The 13,797-nt window shown below is 44.3% G+C and overlaps 1 protein-coding gene across 1 annotated transcript in view; it reads left to right on the forward strand.

Annotated features, from left to right (window-relative positions):
* PGM5 (phosphoglucomutase 5) overlaps window positions 1-13,396 on the forward strand; it is an 827,968-nt gene extending 814,572 nt beyond the window's left edge. Inside the window, exon 11 of the mRNA XM_078675734.1 lies at window positions 12,943-13,396. Coding sequence (XP_078531860.1) covers window positions 12,943-13,032 — 90 coding nt within the window. The 3' untranslated portion in view covers window positions 13,033-13,396. The remainder of the gene's footprint in view (window positions 1-12,942) is intronic.
* The last annotated feature ends 401 nt before the right edge of the window (window positions 13,397-13,797 follow it).

Raw genomic sequence — 13,797 nt, forward strand, 5'->3', positions numbered from 1 at the left:
GTCTCTCGTGTCCCTGTAGGCTCTGGCTCTGAAAACTCACTGCATACCACTGTTTTTTGGGCTTGGCCACTGTATTCGTGTTGGCCCCATTACATGCTTAGTGCCATACTGCCAGGTTCCATTTCATGCCATGCACCCTCTCTGTCACTGATTCACAACCCATTGGCTAGGTCTGTCGGCAGGGCGTACATCAAAAATAGGCAATACAATTAGGAGAGGAGACAAAGGAGAGGGAAAAGTAGTGGAGGGGGCAGGGGAGGTGATAACGGGAGGATAAGGGAAGAGACAACAAGGAGAGAAGAAAGGAAGTCTGTCTAAAGACCGACTGGGTAGGTGACGACCAAGGAGGGAATCCACGGCCCATCTCCCCTATAGCTAAACCAAGCAGCTCCATCGGGCATCAGACAAAATAGTTCAGTCTCAATACATTGAGAGAGGAGAGAAGGAGAGACATAAATAGAGGGAGGATGCGGGAAGAGGCGACAGGAGAGATGAAAGGAAGTCTGCCTAAAGACCGACTAGGTAGGTGACGTCCAAGGAGGGAATCTCTTGCCTGTCTCCCCTATAGCTAAACCAGGTAGCTCCATCGGGCATCAGACCAAATACCTAGATCTCAATTGACGAGGGGAAATTCACAGATAAACAGGGTGGGGACTAAGGGCCAGGACAGATGAGGGCAACGGTCAGTAGCCGGAAAGTGGAGAAGAGTAGAGCGGAGACGGGTAGGGGGTAGGAGGAGGAGGGAGATAAGGTCAGGAGAGACACAGGAGGGTTTGTTGCAGCCGTCATTTTAGGCAGGTACAGGCAGTATTTCAGGAGCAATCACTGTGTGGGGTGACTACATCGCAGCTTTGTTGTCTCTCGTGTCCCTGAGGGCTCTGAAAACTCACTGCATATCACTGTTTTTTGACTTGGCCACTGTATTCGTGTTGGCCCCTTTACATGCTTTGTGCCACACTGCCAGGTTCCATTTCATGCCATGCACCCTCTCTGTCGCTGGTTCACAACCCATTGGCTAAGTCTCTTGGCAGGGTGTACATCAAAAATAGGCAATACAATTAGGAGAGGAGAGAAAGGAGAGAGAAAAGTAGTGGAGGGTGCAGAGGAGGTGATAAAGGGAGGATAAGGGAAGAGACAACAAGGAGAGAAGAAAGGAAGTCTGTCTAAAGACCGACTGGGTAGGTGACGACCAAGGAGGGAATCCACAGCCCATCTCCCCTATAGCTAAACCAGGTGGCTCCATCAGGCATCAGACAAAATAGTTCAGTCTCAATACATTGAGAGAGGAGAGAAGGAGAGACATAAATAGAGGGAGGATGCAGGAAGAGACAACAGGAGAGACGAAAGGAAGTCTGTCTAAAGACCGACTGGGTAGGTGACGTCCAAGGAGGGAATCCCCGGCCTGTCTCCCCTATAGCTAAACCAGGTAGCTCCATAGGGCATCAGACAAAATAGTTAGATCTCAATTGACGAGTGAAAATTCACAGATAAACAGGGTGGGGACTAAGGGCCAGGACAGGCGAGGGCAAAGGTCAGTAGCAGGAAAGTGGAGAAGAGTAGAGCGGAGAGGGGTAGGGAGTAGGGGGAGGAGGGAGATAAGGTCAGGAGAGACGTAGGAGGGTTTGTCGCGGCCATCATTTTAGGCAGGTACAGGCAGTATTTCAGGAGCAATCACTGTGTGGGGTGACTACATCGCAGCTTTGTTGTCTCTCTTGTCCCTGTAGGCTCTGACAACTCACTACATACCACTGTTTTTTGGGCTTGACCACTGTATTTGTGTTGGCCCCTTTACATGCTTTGTGCCACACTGCCAGGTTCCATGTCATGCCATGCACCCTCTCTGTCACTGATTCACAACCCATTGGCTAGGTCTGTCGGCAGGGCGTACATCAAAAATAGGCAATACAATTAGGAGAGGAGACAAAGGAGAGGGAAAAGTAGTGGAGGGGGCAGGGGAGGTGATAAAGGGAGGATAAGGGAAGAGACAACAAGGAGAGAAGAAAGGAAGTCTGTCTAAAGACCGACTGGGTAGGTGACGCTGGTTCATAGCCCATTGGCTAAGTCTCTCGGCAGGGTGAGGGGTAGGGGGGGCAACGCTAATCCCTCGAACTAAGGTCCCTGTTGTACGGCTGTTGCGCTCCTCTCAACAGCTCACAGTGCCCGTCCTGATGTTTTTACGGTGATCGCCAGTCCTTCCCCTCTCCGCCGGTCTCCTTAAACTTCCCGATCAGGGACCCATCTCCTCGGCGGCACCTGCTCTGGAGCGGCTGAGTTCTCTGCCGATCACTGGTCGCTCTTTGGCTTGAGATACGCCGTCCCGCCTCTGATGCTCTTGGCCCCCGCTGATCTTCCCCCCAATGGGGTCGGCCGTTCTCCGGAGCCGCAGCATTTACTGGGGTGTGGCCGAACCCTCCTCTGCCGCTCCTCCATCACTGTACCACCTGGGACACCACCACCGGTGCCGACAGCGTTACACAGGCAGGTGTGCCCGCTTCTGACCTCCTCAGCGGGACTCACTGAAAAAAGAATGCCAAGAATTGCCAGCCACTCCCATGTGTGATTTGCTTCAAAATGCAGGTGATACTTATGATATCCCTCATAAAGCAAGGGGTGGGGGCATCATCATGCCAAAGATGTAGACAATAGGCCAATAATGACCAATATAATGCTTCTGCCAGCATTATGGCAGACATGGGCTTGGTAACTTGAATGATATATGCCATGCATGCCCAATATTATGTCAGGCATGGGTATCGTAATGCCAAGTATTCCCACAATATACAAGGAATGGCCACCAATATACTATGGACAGCAGTGTGCCTGTAATAGGATCTATTCTTCCAAGTTTCTTCCTAATATTCCAAAGAGGGCTAAATGTTGCCTAAAATGGGTACACTCATGACATAGACTCCCAGTACATTCCAAGAATGTCCACCATAGTGCAAGGGCAGCTTACACAAGGAATCAGCTTCCTAATGCCAAGCATTCCCTTAATACACCAGTGATGGTTAGCATCATGCCAGGGATGGGCGTTACCATGCCAAAGACGCCAACAGTACACCAAGGATTACTATTTACATGTCACATCAAGCATTATGGTTGGGGCTCCATCATGCTAAAGATGCCACAACATGTCAAAAATGAACACCATAATGCATCATGCTAAAGATAGTTACGGACAATTGTATGTTAGGAGTCGGTCCTATTTTCCAGAGATGGCCCTCATAGGTTTAAAGTGAACAGCAGATGCATTGGGAGACCTGAGAAATGATGGATTAGGTAGCTGCAAGGGAGGAGCAATGCCAGGTTAGAGGACACCACAGACACAGTAAGTGTACTCATATGCTCCCATGCAAACCCATGCAGTCAGACAGACAGACGAACACTCACGCACACATTTATTTTCGGCACACTACGGTTCCATTATTCTGCCTAATGGAGCATAGAACATAAGGCTCATGACCAGAGTCAAACTGGACCGTCCGGGTCCGGGTACAGAAACTTTAAGCCTCCATGAGGGTTCACAAACTCATTAAAAGTTTACTCTGCTCCTAAGGAGCAACATTTGCCAAGAGTGATAAGGGAACCTTTGCTCTCAAGCACTGACTCCATTATGTTTCTTCATTAGGGGTAAATGGTCTACTAATTTATGGGAGTCTATTATTTAAATTCTAAAACATGATAAGGGAATCTAACCCAGTGGGAACTAAATTAATTCAGATTATTTCCTGTAGCTGAGCTATTAGGAACAAGGAAGAAATATCTGATATTGACAGACAATTACACAATTTCTGTTTCCTTGATCGATTTTTAAAGTCATAAATGTGACCTTATTGATTTTGTTGTTGTTCTAAGTAAGTTAAACTTTGCCAGTGTAGGCATTTTTTTCAAATACCCTAATGCCAAGGTTTCAAAGTGCATGTGATTTGCTTTGAAACCGTGCACTGTTATATCTCAAGATAGCAGCATAGCCACTGGCAATTGTTCTGGGGAATTTAGCTGGTGGAGGGGCACGGGCATCCAAACCTGCACTGACACATCTAATTCGTGGGTGTTTGTTTCCTTGTGGGTACTTGCCTCCTTCCACTATGTGTTTGGCTGGCATCTTCAGAGATTTGTTTTTTAGAAAGCCTCAAGTTAAATTCCTATTTAATTTTGTAAGGATCAGCATCAACTGTTTGTGAAATAGGATTTTTTTTCAGGCGTGACCGGTACAGGTAGGAGCAGTGGGGTGGTGGGCCACGGCGGGGCGGGGCAGGGCAGGAGGTAGGCGACATATGACGGGATAGGGAAAATAAAATAAATACCCAAATTACCTTTCGTTCGCAGCACCGCCGAGTCGGCGATGCAGCGAGCGTAAGGTAAGTGGTTTTATTTTATTTTTTTCCCTACGCCGTCGTATGTCGACTTCCCTGCCCCACCTCTCTTACCTGTACCGGCCGCACCTGTATAGTTTTGTTTCAAAGCGTCCCGGGAAGGGTTAAAATAATTCAATGTATGTTAACACTTAACAGTGGCTTCTGAAGTGTGTACTTTCTAGCCTTCAGAAGCAAAGCCAATTTAGCAGCAGGATGACATAATCTTTCACATTCAAATGACCTTAAATTGTGCACTATCTCTTTACAACCTGACTGTTGTTTTGTGATGGAAGCTATGCACTCGTAGTTTACGTGACAAAATGTTCAGTTGGTGGGGTCACAGAACGATCTGCCTAATTCATAATAATTAGGCAAGTCGCAGTTAGTGACCTCCTGTGATTGACCAAGAACACACGTAAGGTGACATGCACGGGAAAGCAGACCACCATCCTTGCCTTCACATTCCCAACAAGGAAACATCATTGGGCCTCATTTATGAGAAGTGACGCATCGCTGCGTGAAAATAGCAATATGTCACTTCTCAGTGCGCACTCCTTGCGACATGATGGATGCGTCATGTTTACTGTATGATGCATCATGTCGCAAGGAGTTACAGATACGTCAGTATTTCTAACGTATCTGTATGGCGTAAAAGTGACGCATTGCTGGAGTGTGTCACAAAAGTTGACGGAACTCCAGCAATGTGTCCTTTCACAGGGCCTGCGTCAGCCTTCCAGGCGTAAGACTGACGCATTTTCGTCTTAGAAGTGACGCAGTGAAATCTTATAGCTGCGTCACTTCTATGACCCTTTCTTGTGTCAGAACCCCCCCATGCATACATTATACCTAGATGTGTCACTTTGTAAATATGGTGCAACAAGGCACATTTTTTACGTCGCTGGTGCGTCACAAAAAGTGACGCACCGGTGGCGTAAAAGTGACGCATGGCCTCATAAATAAGGCCCATTGTTTTTAAGCAGCATGTGTTCTTTAAAGGAGAAGGTGCTGCTTTAATAAAAAAATTAAAAAATATTTCAGGAGGTGACATGAGGGAGAGCAAGCAGTGGTCCCCGGGCCAATGGCGTACATCCTGGGGCCATCTGACGTAATTCCCTACATTATTAAGTGGAAGCTACCACCTCCTGTAAGGTGTTTGTAAGGTTTCAATTGTTTGCAACCACAACTGTAGTCACAGACCATTGTTACATTTCATTGTAAATCGTTGAAGAAACCAAAAGCCCCTTTTGTATAACGTCCTAATTGGGATTCAGAATGAGTCGCAAAACATATTTCGCAATTCAGAATTGAATACCCGAACCACAAAAGATGTGTCATATATTGTAAAAAAACACTTTGTTGCTGCAAATCGTGTGATTTTGCGAACTGCAGTGCTTGTGACCATAAAATGTTTTTGTAATTCTGGTCCAGTGTCAGCAATAACCCTATCACTGTACACTGTGGCTCTTCTACCTAATACAAATGTTCAGAAATGTGTGCAGAAGGCAAACCACGAGAAGTACATTGGGGCTTGGTGATAAATCTGCATGGTTTGCTGAGCATTATTTAGGAGACCCTTGAAGAAGTGTCACCTTCTTGTCCTTAGTACTTTGATCATGCAGTGTCCTCACCCTGAGGCCCTCACCTAAAACAGATTCCTCTTTAAAGGGATTTAATCATCTTGGTTTTGTCTGTTTTCCCCAGAGACAGACTTCCTAGTAAAGATTGTTGAGGTTTTGAATTCGCCAAAGGACCTGCTCACCCATTTTTAGAGGAACACAAACATTCATGTTCCAGATCTTCTAAAAATGGGTGAGCAATGTAGGTGGGTCTGTATGGGGGCGTGTGCGTGGGGACTCCAAGGGTTTGTGCTTGTAACAGCAGAAGGGCTTTAGACGGAGGGCTTTCTAAAGTTTGAGTCAGGCAGAGATTAGGTTGTTGGTATATCTGCGGCCACTAGAGTCTCAGCTTGCGGGTTAGATTGTTCAATTTGATCAGAGGCTTTGACAAATTTATCGAGTTGGGAGCAAATCTTTTAGAAAGGTAAGAAGGAATCAGGAATGCCATTAAGCATAGCATTCCTGTCATCAACTTGGAGCAACATTGTGAGTGGCGTAGCTATGGGGGGTGGTAGGGGCGGACCACCCCAGGCAGCACGAGTTTTGGGGGCGGTGGCCGTCCCCCCTCCCCCTACCTGCGGCCGTCGCTGCTGCAAGAATTGGGAGCATCCTGCTCCTCTAACCCAACCCTTACACTCTTACCTACGCCTTCACGGCCACATAAATCGCACAGTAACACCCTCCCCCAACCCCTGGGGGCCGCCATGGGCGGCCTAAGGCCTAGCTACGCCACTGATCATTTTGGACACGCTGGAGTGCAGGAGTTGTCGGTTGGTGTAAGGCTTGATTTTGCAAAGGCTGCTCATGATGCCACTATATATATATCTACAAACTGTCTTCTAAAGTGCCTGGTTTGTCCTATGTTCACAGTGTAGGGTATTTGAACTTTTTCAACAACACATGTGCAGATCAGTTTTGTATATACCATATCTAGTATGTGTATGTTGTGTTTAAAATGTAAGACATAGTACATTAAATAGAGCTGTGTTTAAAATTCTCAGCTTACCTCTTAAAATACCCGCTGAGTTGAAAACACATAGTGTAAACCCGAATTATGATTCTAGGGGCCCTTGGTGTAATTATAAATTGGGCATTCACAGTTCTTCTGAGCCTCGTGGGAGCATCAAAAATGGCAGTGCGCAAGCTTTTGTCCCTGAATGAAGTATCCTAAAAGCATCTGAGAGTATCTAAAAAGATGATGCGCCAAATAAGTAAAATATTTTGTTTCCCAAACTGCATTTTGTAGTTTGGAAAGTAGTACAACTCATGCACTACCAAATGCAATTCACAAACCTGCAGCCAGAGACCTCCTCTTCTGCCTCTCCTATCTTTCTGCGAAGAGATCTCCACCTTGTACATGTAGGTATATGCTGTAGTAGTAAATGTGGAGGGTGACAGGGACGGTAGTGGGAAAATGGGGAATAATTATACCAAATGTGGTGGTTTCGTTTAAGCCGGGGTTTGGGAGAGACATGCACCAAAAACAAGTAAGAACATTGCAATTGAAAAAATATACCTCTAATGTTACTACCGCCCTTAAAGTGTCAGCTCAGGTTCAAATGTACTCCAGCCCAATCTGTGAGTAAGTCAAGTACTACTCTTGGTCAATCACTGGTTCTACAACACCCAATAGAAACTAATGTAAAATACATTTAATTAGTGCAACATTAAAAATTATGTTTATAGACATAGACAAAATGAATTCAACTTCGAAAACATTTTAACGCGTAAAATTAGCTCAACAGTAAAAAAAGAAAAAATATTTGTGATGGTGAGTAATGTTTATATTACTGTTTAAAGATTAATGTTTGTACATCAAATTAATATATTTAACATATTTTAGTATTTTAGACACATGATGTGTTAATGTGTATTTTATCATTTTCATGTTAATAATAAATATTTTAAATGAAATCACAGTTATAGTATACATTAAATTACCTATGTATTTTTAATGAATAATAGTCCTAATACTTTCCCTATACTTTCCCCAAGGGAGATCTTGACCTCAGTGGTGGAGCTCTCGCCCAAATGGAAAAAAGTTGCTAGTAGTAACTCTTCAATTGTAAATTCTGTTGTAGGAGGCACACCCTTTAATTTAGTAGGGTGGGGATATGGAAGATGTAAATCTCTACTCAGAAATGGTGAATAGCTAAAGAATGTTGCATACATAAATAAACATACATGTCTATATTTACCTTTGTAAGTGTGGCCCTATGATTTTTTAAAGGCAATTTATTTAGGAAGAAATTCATAAAAAATCGCCCTCATTTTTTTATCTTTCATAAGTGTTACAACTATGTTGGATGCATTCATTCAATAGCATATCCCTTTTTGATATATATTTACAAAATGTCTAAGAATCTCTTTATAATTTTTAGCTCCTAACATCACTGGAACCACTTGCATATGTGAACTCCAAATTATGTAGAGCAGCCATTGACAGGATTTGGAAATATGAACATTTTTCTTATTTTTTTAATCTACATTTAATAAAAACAAATGAGTTTCCTTTCACCATCTCCTATTCCCAAACCTGTGATTTGTACTGCAGCATTTCAGATGTTAAACCTGATCCCTTCAATCACAAGAATTGTGATCATATGGGATTTTACCTACAGGTGAACAACGAAAATCAAAAGAATGTCTTGTACCTAATGGAGAGCATTTAGGTTTTGGGGAGGGCTTTAACCAACATGTAAAAGTCCGCTCACATAATGCAACCCATACAGTAGATTTTTTACTACAACCACCATCCAAGTAACATGGAAATCAAAAGCCTTTCTTGAATATATCACTGCCTAATAATCACCAAAATCGTTGACCTTAGCCAAAACCTATCCACTCTTAGAGCACACCTACAACATTCATCTTTTAAGAAATGAAGGTGGTGTTTTTTCAGAGTCCATACTTTGTGAGCCAGTCTACTATTGAGATTGATGTCAATCCTCACATTGTGTTTGAAGCATACTGCCATGCAGTCCACAAAAAGAAACATGAATTAAATAAAAGCAGCTGGCAAATCAATAAACAATGCACTGGCTGTTCTGATAATAGCTCACAATCTAGAACAAATGTCAGAAGACTAGCTCTACATCTAACTGAACATGCTGCACAATCCATCTAAGTGCTATCAAATAGGTTAAGAAAGCCCAGCCTCCTGCAGACTGCTGTGGATACAGTTCTTCAGTACCTACTAAGTAATGCTAGTAAATTCAAGGTGTGGGCGGACCCCATGAGAGTCTTCACACTTTTGAACTACGGTGCCAAGGCAGGTGACCACGGACGGTGGTCTAGCCCACTTCAGGATTATGAGCACTGACCCACACCTTCGGTGGGTTTACAGGCCGTTGTGGTCTTCAGGGAAACATAGGTGGGCTTCGGCATCTTCTGCTTTTTTGACCGGAGCAGCTGGATGGTCATCTTTGGCTGTTGCAGCTTGGATGACGGATACAGGCAAGTGCTCATCTACGGCAATTGCAGCCTAGAGGTCAATGCCGACAAATGCTCTTCTTTGGAAGTCACAGCCCTAGATGCATGTACAGGTGCAGCTCATGTTCAGCAATTGTGACCCTGAATGCCCATGCAGGTGGTCGATTGTCTTCAACTGTTGCAGTCCTAGAGCCCAATGAAGCAGCCCCTCTTGGATGGGTACTTTTAGTGGCAGCAGCAGCACCACGCCCTCTGACTTTGTTGAGGGAACTCCAGGCCACAGTGACAAATTGGTGAACAGGATTAGACAGTGAGTTTAAAAGCAACCCTGGCAAAAGTGCTCCCTTTCTTTCCTAGTTGTGTCTCTGTTTTGATCAATCCATTCTCCCTCTTCTCGCTCTCTAAGCTCTTTCTTCTCAGCACCTTTCTTTACTCTCTCTCTTTCACCCTCTTTGAATCCCCCTTATGTCGGCTGCATTTAACCTTGGGAAGCTGAAGAAAGTGACACTGGCAGCAGCAGTCTCCAAAGGCCCTTGCTCACAAAGAAAATGCCTGTGGTATAAAATGCCAATCCAGCCCTGTTGGTGAAAACTTCTTCACACAGCTTAAGGTGGGAGCTACAAAGGTAGATGGGGGGACCCTGCAGAATTCCTGTCAAGATTGTCTTCAACCCGTGTCTGTGGTCAGCTACTTCTGAGTACCTAACACCCTAGGAACATGCTGGGATTCTCCTCCTGGTTTGCCTCTTCACCTTCAGAGTCAGAGACTCGCTTTCTTACTCTGAGCAGGCAGGCACTCTTCTATGCACTTAGGCAGACCCTCAGTTCTCCAGAAAGTTGCAGATTTCAGGTGATGTCCCCTCACCTCTGGAAGACTGGCTGCCATGCAGACAGCATCCGTCATCACATAGTGGTCCTCCGATTACTCCCAGGAGCATTTTATTTCTTGGTCTTGAAGGACCCCATCACATTTCACAGACAGAGGATATGGATCCACTATGCCAGGATCCAGAACTGGTTTGAGTTGGTTCTCTTTCAAGTGTTATTTCTAGGTAGTTCTGCATTGTAAAGTAATTGTTCTCACAGCAGGTAGCAACAGGGCTGGCTCCACATCCACGTACAGCCACAATGAAATGTGAGTTCTCTGCACCTGGCTTCCATCACCTTCCTGATGCAGTAATCAGAGACAAAGGGCAGGCCCTGCCTAGAAACCTACTCACCTACAACACCAGAAACTGTGGTCCCTCCCCTGTGAGCTACTCTCTACCTAATAGAAGTGTCAGTGGTTTTACTAAAAAGTCTGTAATGGAAAGGTTGGCCTGTCTATATAGTCCTCACTTCAGCAACTGGGTCTCCACACTACAGCCATAGGAATGCAGACACTACACTTGCACTGTAGGGGAGGCTATTTTCACATTTCATGCTAAACCAGGAATCCAAATGTTATGCCACTGGCACCAGTAGTCAGACTCCCACAACACACTGAGTCCTGCTACCATGCATGTCCTACAAACATGCTGCAAATACACAAACATTCCACATACCATGGTATGTTAGCACATTATTCTAGGTTTCACATCACAGCAGAAGACTGCAAGAGATGGGTCAGTGCACTGTGCTTTAGCTGACACAAGAGAAATTGGTCTCATCACACTACAAATTCACAAGACAAAGTGTCCTGCCAAAACCACGTTGTGTTATATTCCCAAGACAAGGACAGGAGTCCATGCCATAATATGAAAGCATCTTTAGTTTACTCCTGTAGGTAACAGGTGATGCATCTCACATGATCAGGGATAGATCTAGTCCTTAAGTGCGTATGAAGCCAGGGCCAAAATAAAAGTCAGCATACCGGTTTCTTGTGCAGTTGTGCACTCACTGCAGGGGCACATCCCCATTTATCATGCAGGGGTTATTTCCATCCCAAAACAGACCCTTATCCAGTTTGCAAAATATGTGCGCGTTAGGAGAACATTTAAAAATTATTGGGCCATATACATTAGTGAATGAGAGAAAGCTCCCTCTTTGCCAGAGGTGCTGAAATCAAGATCTTGATAATGGGAAAGGTCAGCAAAATCAACCTCTCTTTCTTTTTTCCCTTGGACCTCAAGCTGTGCAATGTAAATAGGCCAGGAATGCTGTACAGATTCTTAATAGACCCAACCTCTTTCCATTCTTCCAAATTAAGTAGCATCATTCCATACCTTTGCTTTGGGACAGTGAAAGTGTGACCTCAGATCACTATAAGCAAGGTGAAGTTGTTGGCCGTAGGAGCACAGCAGGTGTCCTGGTGAGGAAAAAAAACAGAAACATGCTCTGAAAGCGATATCCGAAGGACCATTCTTAAGTAGGAAAACGGGTGCAGAAAGTCACTACATTGTTTATTCGCTCTATGACAGACGCAACAAGCAATCTATTCATTGAAGGGGGAGTTTTGACATCCAACAGCGAATTGTCAGTCGCCCACTTGAGACATTGAGACTGTTCTAGAGGTAAATCTGGGAATGGGAGCAGTTGTGTGAAACCATGAGTAATAATTAAGAGTGCATGGAAGGACTGCGACACGGAACTAACGCATTAATTCTCCGTCAAATTGTTGGGGAAATAATCCCCAAAACAAAACCCATGCAAATGGGAGTTTTATAGTCTCTGGCTACCTGGTCCTTATATTGAATTTCATAATGAGGCGTATTTGTATTTTTTATTTATTTATATATGATGTATTTAATAGAATCTCAATAAGAAACATTTGACCAGAGCAGCACTGACTATTCAAAGGGCAGTGAGGGTCACGTGGTTAGCCTCACACTGCTAGAGCAACAGGCAGATATTGGTTGACTGGGCCTGTTATGTGGTGATCACAAGGTGAATGAAGTAGAATTGTCCATGATCAGGAGCAGAGTAAGGATAAGTCGGGAACTGTAAATTTTCCATGTACATTTTACTGTACAAATGACACCAAGACCTCAACTGGCCTCATCTGACAGTGGACCTGGAAAATCATGCCCTACCAGGAAGGCAGCAATGGCTATTTAGGAGCCTGATTGAGGGATGGCTGATAATGCAAACTCCTCCCTTTGTGGAGGAAGAGCTGGAGCCAGAGGAGATTCCATGGGAGCAATTTCCTTCACCAAAGGGACAATATGATGGGGGAAAGGCTGCCAAGGAATTAACTAGATTTAGTAATTCATCCACAGATATAGCATTTTTTCTACCCACCTAACTCTAGAGCAGGATCAGAGCATTGCGTCAGTGAACTAATCTCCCTTAAAAAACAGATCAAGAAATGTGTATTTTTCACCTAGTAACTTTCTGCATATGTTATCAAATGAAATATAATTGATGCCTCTAGTTCTGTATGTAGAACATTGTAAATTACTTTGATGCCAAGATGGCGTTGATCATGTTAAATACAATCTAGTGATAAATATATATTGTGTATAAAACCTGCCTATAGGCACAGGTGTTTACTGAAGGCTTTAATTTTGTATGAAGTTTCTCAAGGTTTACCGCTTGATTTCCTCTTTTCCCCCACAGGCGGTGCTGGGTCCCCTGATCGCCATTGCACTGAAACTATCTCAGATCCACGAGAGAACCGGGCGCAAGGGCCCCACTGTCATCACCTGAAGCCATGCTGGAGCACGCACCGAGGGCCAAAAGCGAGAGAGACACATTTTCTTTGACCTTGCCATTGCTTCCATGTTATCTGTTTATGACTGGTGCCTTATGTTAAGTTTACAACTGTGTCCATTTTAAACTAGCCGGCCACATGTGTTATCGACCATACTAAGCGGCAGGTGCCCGCTGAGACACTGTCATGGCCGATACAGCATGTTATGGCTGATCCTATGATATTGACTGAATTGCCATCTGACGGCAACAGTATGTATTTTCTGTTTTATTTTGTCTGTTTTTGATTGAAAATAGGAGTCACAAACAATAGGACACAAACACAAATACAATAAAGATGTAACACCTTTCATACTGCTAACCGCAATAGTGTGGTGGGATATGAAGACTTGAGCCATGCTTTGTTTGCTTAGCACTACCTGGACGTGTGAGAAGGGTTTCCAGTTTAAGGAGCAGGCTTCAGAAGGTTATAAGCTGCACTACAACTATAGTAAAGAAAATATATTTTGTGCCCATGGCAAGCATTATTGCATACTTGGCCCTGACAATTAGAGGTAGAATTTGACTTCAAGAAGGAAAATAGTCATCAAGCACATCTGGTCATCCAAGATAGAGTTGAATTTAGGTCATCCTTAAGAGTTTGTGGAGGATCCATTGCACCAAAATCATGGTGCCCCGGGTTGAATTAGAGTTGAGGGACAGCTAGGTTTCACACAGGTGAGCTTTAGCTTGCTCCGCCATCTGGAAACTTTGACCAGCTCT

Source organism: Lissotriton helveticus, chromosome 2_1 (genome assembly GCF_964261635.1).
Source record: "Lissotriton helveticus chromosome 2_1, aLisHel1.1, whole genome shotgun sequence".
NCBI classification, from domain to species: Eukaryota; Metazoa; Chordata; class Amphibia; order Caudata; family Salamandridae; genus Lissotriton; species Lissotriton helveticus.